We start from the raw sequence: 14,686 nt of genomic DNA on the forward strand, positions 1-14,686 counted from the left end.
ATGTAGTAGCAAAGGAAATGGTATAAAGTAAAAGAAATGAAGAAGGAAAAAATGAGAGAGAGGAGTCTTCATACATGTTACTAATTTGATTACATTTGTTTTTATAAAGTATAGGTAAAATCTGTTAGTTTAGCCAGTTCCTTTCCTCCCTTCCCACATTATACAAATATACAATGGTTTAGAAGGAAGTGGATAGAGAAGTTTAGCTATGATGTTTTATGCTGAAAACCTGGGAGGACAGGCAGCCTTCTTATAATGAGAACCTTGGGGAAAAAATTTATTGTTGGATTTGTGAATCAAAGGAATTTAATACTCTCTGTCAAAGTCAACACCATTAGCATTTGCTAAAGGAGGAGATGGTTGAATTTGAATGTTTTCTCTTTGACTTCACTATTCTTGCCATTGTCTTATTTAAAACTTAATTTGGATCCGTGGGGTGAAGCAGAAGCCTAACCTTCAAATCCATGCCACACAGAGACAAAGAATTAGAGAAGCAAGTTGACATTTTTGCTTTTCTATCCACACTGCAGACTATGTTAGAGAACTTGGCCATCCTTCTAGATGGTCTTTATTTTGCCCTCACTCTTTAAAAAAATTATCTTTAGTTCTTTTTCTGATTTCTAAAAGTACACATATTCATGATAAAAAATTAAAATTACAGAACATTAGAAAGCCAAAAATTATTTGCCCAATTTGCTCATTATCCTACAATTCAGAAGTGACAACAGCTAATTTTTAGTGTATTTCCCTTCAGTCTCTTTGCTATGGATAACACACACACAAATACACATATACACTTACATAATGTTGTATTCTTTTTATTTAAAAACAATTACGGATTCATAGTGTTTTGACTTCACATATCATGAATATTCTACATGAAAAATTCTTAATACCATTTTCTGAGGTTGCAACTTAAAATGGCAGCATTATTTCTTTTCAAAAATTAGAGATATCTAACTTATAAAATAATTTTAGTCCACAAAAATTAATCTACATTTCTGATTGTTTCATTAGGGTTAAAAAAAAGACCATTATTTGTAAGTTTATTGAAAAACACTGTCAAATTGCAATGCAGAAAGGGTTAAATATCAATTTACTTTTACCAGAATTGTATTAGAATCCCAAGTTTTTTCATCTTTTACAGCATAAAGCCTTGTTTTCTTAAAAACTAATTTATTGGCCTTTTTTTGCAATGTGAAATTGATATTTTTTGGAAAATACTATTTGTAGTGGATTGTAGAATAATTACATAAACTGCAAGAGAAAAGTCATGCCACTTCAGGTTCGTTAGAATGGTTAGCTGAAACAGTTGTCATTTTCCAGTGTCAATTGCGTAGTATGTATTTTGGTAGCTTTGGGGCTAGAAAAAAGACTAAGCTCTTCAAAATAAGTTTTTCTAGTACATTTTGATTACTTCCTTATTTTACTCTAATTTTTTTCCAAAGAAAACATTTCCATTTAAACAGTCTTCATTCTAAGTAGTACCCTTTCTTGTGAAAAAAATTCACATATACTCAGAGAAAGTTACCCTTCTCAAGATAAATAGACCCATTCCTTCACCCTTCCTACATGAAAAGTCAGAACAGACTTCTCTTTCTCTTAGAAATTACCTTATTTATGCACTTTAATTTCCTAGGACTAAGACGAAAGTGGTAATAAAGTTAATTAAACAGAAGGCAAATGAATACTTAAGAATCAGCATTTATGAAACTAGTTCTAGGCAAATCTGTGATTTAGCAAAGTTTATATTTGCTTTTCATTCACCCTAATAAAGACATACCCAAGGCTGGGCAATTTACAAAGGAAAGAGGTTTAATGAAGAACTTACAGTTCATGTGGCTGGGGAAGCCTCGCAATCATGGCAGAAGGCAAGGAGGAGCAAGTCACATCTTACATAGATGGCAGCAGGCAAAGAGAGAAAATGAGGAAGACGCAAAAGCGGAAACCACTGATAAAATCATCAGATGTTTTGACACTTATTCACTACCATGAGAACAGTATGGGGGAAACCACCCCCATGATTCAGGTTATCTCCTACCAGGTCCCTCTCACAACATGTGGGAATTATGGGAGTACAATTCAAGATGAGATTTGGGTGAGGACACAAAACCAAACCATATCACCTCTCAAAAATCATTTTTTGGCAACCTATGTGCCAGGTACTTTGAAGTATGCTGTTGATATGGAATGCAAAAGATACAACTTCTGCTTTCCAAGGGATCACAAATTAATAGGAGTAACAGATTTAAGTAACTATAGTAATATGAGAAATGCCTATAACAGATGTAAGTGCAAGGCTCAGTGGAGGCCTAGAAGACAAGGCAACTAGTTGATGGGATTGGTAAACAGGTAATATCTAAACAGCATTCTGAAGATGAGTAGGGTTTGGCCAGCTTCTAAAGTGAAAGGGTGGCAATAGAATATTGTAGGCTGAAGGAGCAGCCCATGTACAGGTACTGAGGCAAGGCATCACACTTTCCTTTGGAGGGCACGTGAAGCTGTTTAGCATGATGGGAGAGGGTCTCACAAGGGAGTGGCTCTGGATGAGGCTGGAGACATGCGAGGACCTCAGATTGTGAAAGGCGATGAGGCTGGAGACATGTGAGGACCTCAGATTGTGAAGGGCTCTGTAGGTTATGTTAAGAACACTAGAAATCTATTGAAAGGTTTTAAGCAGAGAATTGACTTTCTCATACTTTTGCTTCAAAAAGATCAATAGCTACAAAATGGTCAACAGATGGTAGCTTTGTGGGGCTGGGGTGAATGCAATGATATTGCAAAACAAGATTTAGGGAGACAAGAACTTTTAATCACCTAAACCAGTGGTGCTCAAACTTTCCATGCATCAGAATCACCTGGATGACTTGTGAAAACACAAATAATCAGACTTAATCCCCATATTTTCTGATTTAGCAGGTATAGAATGAGGCCTAAGAATTTCTAACAAGTTCCCAGATGGCATAATGTGTCTCTCAGGTTTTTTACTTGAGCAACTGGGTGGATCCTAGAGTCATAAAAAACAAAAGAGGGAAAGCATGAAGCAAGTGCTTTTTTTTTTTTTTTTTTTTTTTTTTTTTTCTAAACCCAGGAATCCCCCTAACCTTTCAATGCTGTTTCCTCTAATTCTCCAAAGTTTAAATGTTACCTTTTGGCTATCTCTGCTCTAGCATCCCTTCTTTAGAAGCAGAATCTCATGATGCTGAACTCTAGCTCACCTTATTTGAATGTCTCTGGCTTATCCTCCCAAGGTCCAGATCTCTATTAGCTTATGACAGATCCAAATGGACTAATGTGTCATTGATTATAAGTGGGAATTTGATGCTCCTCCAGGGTGACAAACTTCTACTTTAACAGTGGTCTTCCTGAACCATGCCTCACTACAATGTGGTGTCTCAAGTGGGAGTTATAGATACCACAACAGACAATCTAGAGGACTGGTTCCTGGATGGCAGGGATCTTCTAGCTTCCCTCAATGAACAGAGACTTGTGCTACCATTGCATATAAATGACAAGTGCCAGTCAAAATTTCTATTCCTTGGACCCGGCTCCAGGTGTGTGGGTCACAAAAGATGTAATTTATCTTTGCCAAGGGAAATAGCAGTGACTTTTAAAGGTATTCCAATTTAATTGTAACAAATCTCTGTTTTAAATAACTTGCTGTAATTACATGTACAGGAAGCAGGTTGGACAGTGGTCATAAAATCTTCCCTGAATCAAATTATGTACGTGTGTGTGCATGCGTTACTCCTTGGGAAAAGTTACTTTACCCCATTTTCTGTCAAGATTCTTCATATGTACAACTAGGACTATAAAATACGTTACAGGGGCTGGGCATGGTGGCTCATGTCTGTAATCCCAACACTTTGGGAGGCTGAGGCAGGTGGATCACCTGAAGTCAGGAGTTCAAGACCAGCCTGGCCAAGATGGTGAAACCCCTCTCTACTAAAAATACAAAAATTATCCACCATTAGGGACAGGCACCTGTAATCCCACCTACTCAGGAGGCTGAGACAGGAGAATTGCTTGAATCTGGCAGACGGAGGTTGCAGTGAGCTGAGATCGTGCCACTGCACTCCAGCCTGGGGAGACAAAAAGACTCTGTCTAAAAAATAAAATAAAATACCATACAGGGTTTTGGGTAGATTACATGAAATAATGTATGTAAAATGTCTAGTTCAGTGTTCTGTATAATAAATATTCTCTTCTCTCCTCATTTCCCCTTGATCTCTTATCTTGCCCGTCTGGGAAGTGATCAAACTCTGGACATCTTTGGAACGAACCATTGTTTAGAATGAGTGAACTAGACAGTAGTGGCATCATATTGACCAGGGTATACCCATAAGCCAATTGCAAACTTCCATTGTCCGCAAAAATTTTATTCTGCAAATAACATCAAATGCCTGAGACTATTTTAATGCTAAGGGTTACTTCTCTTAAATAAGATTTTCTTAGGTTTCCCACTGCACTATTTCTTTCATTTCCACTCCAACCAGACAAGTTATTACATATTTGATTTTGATGTAGTATTTGCTTATTACTTGAAGAAATTCAATCCTTTCCTACAACAGGAAAAAAAAAAAAAAAAAAGATTAAGGATTACCAAAAGGCTTGTTGAGAGCATGACCCTCACTTTCTCAGTTGTCAGTTCTCTTGTTCTAAATGGTATCATGGCTCCCTTAAACATCTGGTCAGTAGGCATTTGTAGGATCTCATTAGAATACTGTAATAGTTATCATTTATAGAGTACTTAATGTGTAGGAACTTTGTAAGATCTCCATTCCTACCTGTACCCATACACATTTATTCCCATATCTGTAATTATTAATCACTAGCACCTCACTTTTCATAAAATTCCTAGAAGGAGGGATGTAGAATATGCCTTCATTATTCTCTATCATGAACACTAATAAAAGCATTTGTTTTCCAACTTTGAAAAGGCATTATTTTCAAGAACCTGATGGCTGAGATTTCCCACTCTTTGTTAAATTCCCTGCATAACAAAATTACTGGATGGGAAATCTCTGTCAGGAAATTTGATTATTTCTAAATTTATTTTACTGGTGTCCCCTGATGCTCCCTCACCCCAACCCCTTGCCTGACTCTGCCAAAAGGTGTATAGCAATATCCAGTCAATATTAAAATGTATGTCCAGAGGAATCTCAGATAACTACTGTGTGGGGGGAAAATCAGTTGAAATCATTCATGACAATTTAAGAAGTACCACTTCAAGGGTCAAAAATTTGATGTGGCAGTAGGATCAGGCTCAATTTCTGCACTTCTTAGAAAATCCCCAAAACAGCCCTTGCTTTTAATGTTGATACTTCCATAGCTTATTTTATCTAGTTATTGCCTTTAGTAATTTTACTTTTATGTGAGAGCTTAGTTCAGCACCGTCTTGTACTCACCTGTGAATCTTATGATCCTTCGAAGTAAGGGGTTCAGGTAACAGCATTCTCCGGTCAGAATTGTTTTCTCCTGAGCAATCAGGGATTCTCTTGTTGATTTTATGAAATACATGGATATCTCACCAATAAAAATCTAGGGAAGGAATGTTTAAGAAATGTCAAGTTGGAGATTTGTTTGATAAGAGAGGCCCATGACTTTAAAAACAAAACAAAACTGTTGAGGACCCACAATCCTTTTAAAAGGTGTTGGGGAGAGACGTTGAATTAGATAGTAATTTGTATTTAACACTTCAAAAGAATTAGGGTAAGTGATAGATCATTTCAGGTAGAGTTTCAGCCTATAATATTAAATTCTAAGGTCACATGGAAACAAATTGAAATAAATTGTAATAGAACTTATGACAAGGTTCATGCTGGGATTGAATTCTTTTTTATTTCTGTGTGAGTTGCAATGATGAGGAATGATTCAGAAGGCCAATGTGCCCACGGAGGCATTATATACACACATCACAAGAGGTTACAGTAAGACCTCACTTTATACCAGTAGGTTGTTGAAAACTGGAACTTTAAGTGAAATGTCACACTTTATGCTGTAAGAATTTAACTGTTGTTTATATCAATTAGTCTATGGTAAAATTAGTTCTGTTATATAGCACATTGTTTTGCTTAAACATGCAGTTTCCAAAAACCTATCCACAATATTAAGTGAGGACTTTGCTTAACTGCATTACTTTATTATGTGCCATTATGATTATTTACATTCTGAATTCTTATTTGATCATATTTTCCTCAGATATATTTCTCCTATCCTGAACTGGTTGACTCTCCCTTCTTTATTATAGGCATCTCTCTCTTGTTAAAACTAATAAATATACGTATTACCCTTTAAATCATAACACCCTTATGTAGATTGGAAGCTCCCTAATAGCAGGGACTATATCTTAATAATTCTTTAGTATCCTTATAGCACCCAGCACAGTGTATTCCCATCTAAAACAAGGAATTGGCAGGAGACAAGTTTTCATGAACAATGACACTGCCATAACTGAAGATTGACACTCATCAAAGAAGAGTAAAATGTTAATTACCATCATCTATTAAATACTGGGTGTTAGGCACTTCAGCATAGTATTTTCATGCTCACAAGAATCCCTCCTGTAGGCCTAATTATCCTTGCTTTACTGTTGAGGAGTGAAAGTTCAGCAAGTTTAGGTAATTTGCCCTCCAAAGCATATGGATGGTGCATGGGGGCACAGGAATTAGTTTACACGTCAATTGGATTCCAAAGTCCACACTTCCCACTATTCATATGCCATTTTGATTTTTCCTCATCCTAATTTTAACATTTCCCCAGAAGAATGTGACCCCATAGATGATCTTCTTTGCTGTACATAGACCTGTGATTTTAGAGAAAATTTATTAATGTTTTAATTCCCATACCTTATATTTCTCCTATCATGCTGGAATATATGTTTAGATGGATAAAGATGATGACATAATGAAAGGCACATGGGTAACAGCAATTAAATATAAAATTTCAAAACTGGAATCATTTATAAAGTTGTTCGCCTCCCTTTATGGGTTTCAGGAACTCAGACACACACAGCCAGATAGCATCAGAAGCATCTCTAGAATGTGGCCTATAGTTCTATTTCCACTACACTGTTCTACCTCAAACTTTTACAGCATATGTCTTTAGCATTTAAAATATGCTGAATTTAACCTGTTTTGTTTTCTCTGTTCTCAATATTAAGTAAATTTAAGAAATATTTAGAAATATTTTTATTAAGTCATTACCATGGACAAGTGTAGTGGTTAAGAGGGAGAACTCTGAAGTCAGGGTTTCTTGGCTTCAAAGCTGGGGTTTGTGATTTATTAGTTCTGATGACCTTGGACTAATTAACCTTTCTATGCCTCACTTATCTGTATAAACATGATAACAGTGTCTGTCTATAGGTTTAATAAATATACACACTCATATATGCATATGCATGAATTGGTTAGAACATCACCATAATATGCACTATATTATATAAGAGGGTGAAGTTGTTATGAAATCAATTACAACTGCATTAACACTGTTTTCATCATTATTACTACTATTATTACAAAGCACTTTGTAATATCACTGACGAGGCAGATTCCAAGATGATAAAAGACTTATAACCTCCGTGAGTATATAATCTACTGAGGAACACATACAAAGATCTTATAAAATCAGTTTAGGTCTTATACACGTTACAAGGACAAAGTGCTAAGAAGCCAAGGCTCCTGGGTAGAAGGGGATTTCTCTCCCCTAGGAAAGTCAATTTTCATCCCTAATGCCAAATGGATCCCATGGCTAGGAGACTCTGCTGCTTGTTAGATGTGTAAAAGATGCCATCTTTATTTACAGGAGGGCCTTTTGCTTCCTCTGCCAAGAGTACTTGATCCAGACATCTCTTATGGTTCTTACCCCATGACATGGAAAATCTCAGTCCATCCTAAAGACACTGAGTTCCTCCAGTTGAGGGCCATTAACATTTGTAATTTTGCTCCTACCTCTGCCTGGAATCTGAAATGTGATTGGTTCCTTCTCTTTCTTTTTAATTTTAATTTGAATTTTATTTAAAAGGAAAGAAAGTAGACTGAACATTTTCTGTGGCTTAAAAGATTCTTGCTCTTATAGGCAACAAGGCCCTTGGCATCTCTGTAGCTCAGCAAGGCTTTTGGAGTTCTCCTTAATTCATGACCAACTTCCCTGGAATTGTCCTAAATCTGGATGATGTGACCTTGAAATGGACAGTGCTGGTTCAAACTGACATTGGAGAGAAAATGGGGAAGGGAGAAAAAAACAGAAAAACCACTGAAAAATAGGAAAGTCATTCAATGTACAGGCTAAGATGATTGTAATAGTCATAAGCTGCTTTAATTATTTGGATAGAATGCTGTTTTAAAATCTTTAGTAATATTTAGTCTTAGCCATACATTTATTATGACTACATCTTGGCCAGATGTTTTTTAACTAAACAAAATGGTCCTTAGATTTTAGATCTGAAGATCTTACTTTACAGCTCTGTCACACTCTAAAAGTAACAAGACTTCCTTGGGGTTCAGTTCAGCATCAGCCTCAGCAGAAATAGGGCAGATGTGTGGAATTAACACATGGTACCATGGTGTTATTGGTTGAATCAGAGAAATCCACAAGGAAGGGCCAGTGAGGTACAAGGCAGAAGCAAGGCATATGTGGGTTGCAGGTGGGATAGTGGTTTGGCATTGGCACAGAGGGAGCCAAGCAAGTAAGAACTGGAGTGGAAAGTAGGCAGGAAAAATAGAATTCGGAGTCAAACAGGCAAACAATGACCCAGCATGGATCACCCTGGCAGGAGGTGCCTATGGTTGTGCAGAGTTAGAAATATTCTGTGCCTGATATCCCTTGGAATTAACAATGAATTGATGCTCTACTATATAAAAGTATTTGAATAGTTTCTGGAACTCAGCCCTCTCTCTGTTCGCATAAGACCTATCTCTGCCAAAATAAAGTGCCAAGGGGCTTTGTTTGTCCCTAATATATATGATGGCACTACACTACTGTTTTTCATCTCAGTGAACAGATGGGGATAAATTCACACATGATTGGGTAAATGAAGTAGTATTTCCTTGAGGGAACTTTCCCTGCTCTTGCAGACTAGATTAGGTATTTTAATTATACATGAATCTCTTACCTTGTGATTCTTGTTTCTAGCTCTTATCACAAATAATTACATAATATTGTTTTTCTTAGTTATGGGATGTCCTGCTTGTCTTATTCTTGGTTGCATCCTGAGCCCAGACCAGTGTAAAGTTACACAGTAGTTGGTCAGTGTTGAATGAAAATAAGCATATCAAGTTAAAGAAGGTCCTTGAGAATATAGGTTTAATGAAGCAGACTTAAAAGAAGAAAAAGTGATTTCTATTACTTTTCAGACCTAATGAAAATGTGACTACGTTAGTGGGGAAGACTTTGTCAGGCCCTGTAGGAAAATTAAGAGGCTGTCCTGTCACTGCCATAGTGCACTATACAGATCTCTAGCCCGACATCTACCCAATGAATGGGATTACTGTTTGTATGTCCCTCTCCATTTGTCTGTGATGTCTTCAGGGGCAGAACTTTTGTCCTTCCTTGTACAATGCCTAGAACAGAACCTGGTATACAGTAGGGGCAGTATTTGCTTTTGTTGTTTTCTACAGCCTAATCTTGGAAGTAAAATATTTGTTGGAATAAATATGACATTGAATCCTTAAAGGATTTACTTTTCGATAGAACACTCCAACTTTAATTGCCCTGAAGATGAACACTTGAGGAAAACTGCACTATGTGCCAGAAATCACAGAATTCTGGCTGTATTGCTTAAGAATAAATAACAATCAGAGAATAAGCTGTCTCTTTTATACTAAATTTACTTATTTATTCATGTAGTGCTCAACAATTTGGGGGAGGGGAACACCCACTCTGTGCCTGGCATTGTACCAGCACTGGAGACACAGAAGTGGACACATACCTAGTAGGGAAATACAAACAAATCATAATGTGATATGACATAAGATGTGTATACATATAGGTTTCTGTCCCCAGTTCCTGAAACAGAGCTCCTAAGGCCTTTGTAATTCCCTATGCGATTGATTGGATCATCTTTTGTTCTAATGAGACAACTTGGTGAGCTCTGGGTAGCCTAAGGGTAGGGGTTGGTTGCCAGGGGAACCAACCATGTGCTTAGAGGGTTGGAACTTTCAGCCCCACTCTCAATTCTGGGGAGAAAAAAGGGGGCTGAAGGCTGAGTCAATAATCAGTAGCCAGTGATTTAATCAATTGTGTTTACAAAATGAAGTCTCCATTAAAACGCCAAATGGACTGGGTTCAGGGAAGGTCTGCACTGATGAACATAGGGAGGTACCCACAGGGTGGTGAGTCCTGAGAGAGCATGGATGCTTTGTGCCCCTTCTCACATACCTTGCTCTATCCATCTGGCTATTCATCTGTGTCCTTTGTAATATCCTTTATAATAAATGGGTAAAATATTAGCAAAGGGTTTCCCTGAGTTCTGTGAGTTGTTTTGCAAATTAATGGAACAAGTGGAGGGGGTTGTGGGAACCTCAGTTTATAGTTGGTCAGAAGTATAGGTGACAGATTATTACTTGCAAGTGGCGTTAGAAATAGAGGCAGTCTTGTAAGATCAAGCCCTCAATCTATAGCATCCAACACCAATCCCGGGTAGACAGTGTCAGAATAGAGTTGAATTAAAGGGCACCAGTTGGAGAACTGGTTTGCGTTTGAGAGAAATATATCCACATCTGAGTTAGAAGTGTTGTGTTGACTGTGTAAAAGAGTAGGAAAGACTTTTTTTCCCCCCTTTGGAAATGTCATGAAATCACACATGATTACAAAATAAACCAAGGAGATGGGAGAGTGACAAACACATGAGATAATAAGAAAAAAAAAAGCATTGCTTGTCTTGGTGATTTCAGAAGCCCATTTCCTACTCTACAGAAAATACAAATTCTAGAAATTCTCCATTCAGTGAGGCTTTTCAATACTTACACAAGGGGATAAAAAAACAAGATAGTGACAAAATTTACACACAACCTATCTTCATTAAACCATACGAGTGTGTACACACACATATCTAAACAAAAGCACACCAAAGTATAACAGGCTAAAGAGAACTTATGCAAGAGAGCTGGGACTCAAATTCATAAATAAAATGTCCTAATACTCTCATGTCAAAAGTGATAAGTGGTATAAGGATTATTACTGTCAGCCAACAACAATCAAAGAGCAAATGAGATATGGAGCATAAAAGAAAAATCAGAGCAAAGGTATATACTAATCTGTCTAGTTATTGGCATAAGGCCTGGATTATATTAAGTGATAATGTTTGTATAAGAAATACAGGAAGGGAAGAAGTGGGTCATTTTATAATTAAAATGTAATGAGATATTCCTGGCTTTCAGTTAAAAGTGTGATGAACAGAAAATATGCTTATGAAACAATCCAGCTCTCACATGCAAATGAGTAGGCTTCAGAGATGTTCATTTTCCCGTATTTTGCTGACACATAGGATGGTCCATTCACTAGGTCCCATAATCTCATATAGAGCCCAATTCTGCTTGAAGAGAGAGAAAGAAGCCAGGAAGGTAAGGGGTCTTTCTTCTTTATGCCAAGCCTTTAGCCCACATTGGATGTTGTTTTGCTCACTATGGTGGACTTGTGATTCTGGTTTTGGCAATGGCGGGGGTTCTCCATCTGTACCTTTGCCACCTCACTTTGCCTCAATCTATTACTCTGCTGAGAGAGCATCTGGGTCATGTGGGACTCTCCATATGTTCAGACTTGGTTGCCTTGCCTAATTTTGGTCTTTCTGATTGTTGGATAACAAACACCGTAACACCCATGGCAAATGAGGGTATTCTCCAGTGAGAAATGGTCAAGACCAAACAAGATCTGGCAGTGAATGAACTGCAAATGGATACCATTGGTCCATTTCTCATCCCCCAACTTATGCCAGCTATAATCCCAACTGACACATGACCTTTAGATGATAGTGACTGTACTTTAAGTAATTAAGATAAATGTTCTATCTTGATAAGTTATCTTTTGAATATGAAAACCAAAATGTAAACCAAATAACCATGAAACACAGTGCATCAGTTTGGCATGTTATCTTTTAGGCTGTGTTCCTTCATAAATTTTATTTTTTTAAACTCAACAGATAAAATTGTAGGTATTTATTGAGTACAACTTGATGCATTAAAGGGTATGTACACTGTGATATTAATAAATCCAGCTAACATATGCATGATCTTATATAGTTATCATTTTTGTGGTGCAAACACTTAATATTCACTCAGCATTTTTCAATAATATATTTTATTAATTATAGTTAGAGTATTGTGTAATAGATCTCTTGAACTTATTCCTCTCGTGAGATCAACTTTTGTAGATTCCACATATAAGTGAGATCATGCAGTATTTGTCTTTCTGTGCTTGGATTATTTCATTTAATATCCTCCAGGTTTATCCATCTTGTCACAAATGACAGAATTTCCTTTTTAATGGCATATATATCACATCTTTTTAAATCCAGACACTGAGGCAGATTCCATATCTTGGCTATTGGGAATAATGCTGCAATAATATGGCAGTGCAGCTCTCTCTTTGATATACTTATTTCATTTCCTTTGTATATAAACCCAGCAGTGGTGTATAGACTGCTACTAGATCATATGGCAATTCTATTTTTAATTTTTTGAGGAACCTCCATATGGATTCCTATAATGGCTGTACTAATTTACATTTCCACCAGCAATATGCAAAGGTTACCTTTTCTCCATATTCTCACCAATACTTATCTTTCATCTTTTGATAATAGCCATTCTAACAGGTATAAGATTATATCTCAATGTGGTTTTAATTTGCATGTCCCTGATGATTAGGGATATTGAGCATTTTTTTCATATATTTGTTGGGCATTTGTCTTTTAATTTTTTTGTCTATTTAGGCCTTTTCTTCATTTTTAAATTGGGTTATTGTCCTGCTATTGAGTTGTTTGATTTCCTTATATTTTAGATATTAACCCTTATTAGACATACGGTTTAAAAATACATTTTCCCATTCTGTAGGTTGTCTCTTCACTTTGTTGCTTGTTTTCTTCACTGTGCAGAAGCATTTTAGTTTGATGTAATCCCATTTGTCTATTTTTTGCTTTTGTTGCCTGTGCTTTTGGGTTCGTATCCAGAAAATCATTGCCCAGACATATGTCATGAAGCTTTTCTTCTACGTAAGACCTCATTGTTTTAGGTATTACAATTAAGTATTTAATCCATTTTGAGTTGATTTTTGTGTATGTTGTGAGATAAAGGTTTAATTTTACTCTTCTGCATAGGGATAGCCAGTTTTCCTAACACAATTTTTTAATGGACTGACCTTTTCCCATTGTGTGTGCTTGACACCTTTGTTGAAAATCAGTTGGCTATAAACGTGTGGATTTGTTTCTGGGTTATCTTCTATTCCATTGGTCTTTCTTTATATGCCAGTACCATGTTGTTTTGGTTACTAATAGCTTTGTAGTATATTCTGAAGTCAGATAGTGTGATGTCTCCAGATTTGTTCTTTTTGCTCAGGATTGCTTTGGCTATTCTAGGTCTTTTTTGATTGATGACTTTTAGGATTGTTTTTTCTATCCTATGAAAAATATCATGGATAGCTGGGTGTGGTGGCTCATGGCTGTGATCCTAGCACTGTGGGAAGCTGAGATGGGAGAATTGCTTGAGGCCAGGAGTTCAAGACTAGCCTGGTCAACATAGTGAGATCCCATCACTATAAAAAAATATGTCATTGATATTTTGGTAGCAATTGAGTTGAATCTATAGATTGCTTCAGGTAGTATTAAACATTTTAACAGTGTTAATTCTTCCAATCCATGAACATAGAATATCTTTACATTCTTTTGCATCCTCTTCAATTTCCCTTATCAACATTTTATAGTTTTCATTGTAGATACTTTTCATCTCTTTGGTTAAGTTTATTCCTAACTATTTTTGTAGCTATTATAAATAGGATTATTATTTAATTTTTTTCAGATAGCTCGCAGTTAATATATAGAAATGCTACGGATTTTTGTATTTTGTTTTTCATCCTGCAAATTTACTGAACTAGTTTATTCTAACAGTTTTTCAGCAGAGTCTTCAGGGTTTTCTATATATAAGATGTCATATGCAAACAAGGACAATTTAATGTTTTTGCTTCCAATTTGAATGTCTTGTCTTTCTTTCTCTTGCCAAATTGCTGTGGCTAGGACTTTTAGTACTATGTCGAATAGAAGTGGTGAGAGTTACCCTTGTCTTACTCCTCATCTTACAGAAACCTTTCAACTTTTCTTCATTGAATATGAATTTAGCTGTGGGTTTACCACATATGGCCTTTATTGTATTGAGTTATATTTCTTTATACCTAATTTGTTGAGGGTTTTTTAAATCATAAAAGGATAGTGAATTTTGTAAAATCTTTTTTTGCATTTATTGAAATACTCATATAGGTTTTGTTCCTCATTCTTTTAAAGTGATGTACTACATTTATTGATTTGTGTATGTTGAACCATCCTTGCCCCCCTGGGATGAATCCCACATGATCATGGTAAATGGTCTTTTAAAATGTCTGTTAAGTTTGATTTGTTAGGTTTTTTGAGGATCTTTGTATCTATGTTCATCAGGAATGTTGACCAGTATTGTTGTTGTTGTGTCTTCTCTGGCTTTGGTATTAG

The 14,686-nt window shown here is 36.3% G+C and overlaps 2 protein-coding genes across 3 annotated transcripts in view; one reads left to right on the forward strand and one right to left on the reverse strand.

Annotated features, from left to right (window-relative positions):
- Positions 1–14,686, forward strand: part of BAAT (bile acid-CoA:amino acid N-acyltransferase) — a 134,401-nt gene that overhangs the window by 88,915 nt on the left and 30,800 nt on the right. The gene's annotated exons all lie outside the window — the stretch shown is intronic.
- The window catches only part of PLPPR1 (phospholipid phosphatase related 1), a 292,502-nt gene that overhangs the window by 26,698 nt on the left and 251,118 nt on the right, over positions 1–14,686 (reverse strand). For both annotated transcript variants that reach the window (XM_015436498.4, XM_045373530.3), the window contains one exon: positions 5,409–5,541. In XM_015436498.4, coding sequence (XP_015291984.1) covers positions 5,409–5,541 — 133 coding nt within the window. The remainder of the gene's footprint in view (positions 1–5,408; positions 5,542–14,686) is intronic.

The sequence above is a fragment of the Macaca fascicularis genome, chromosome 15, assembly GCF_037993035.2.
Source record: "Macaca fascicularis isolate 582-1 chromosome 15, T2T-MFA8v1.1".
NCBI lineage: Eukaryota > Metazoa > Chordata > Mammalia > Primates > Cercopithecidae > Macaca > Macaca fascicularis.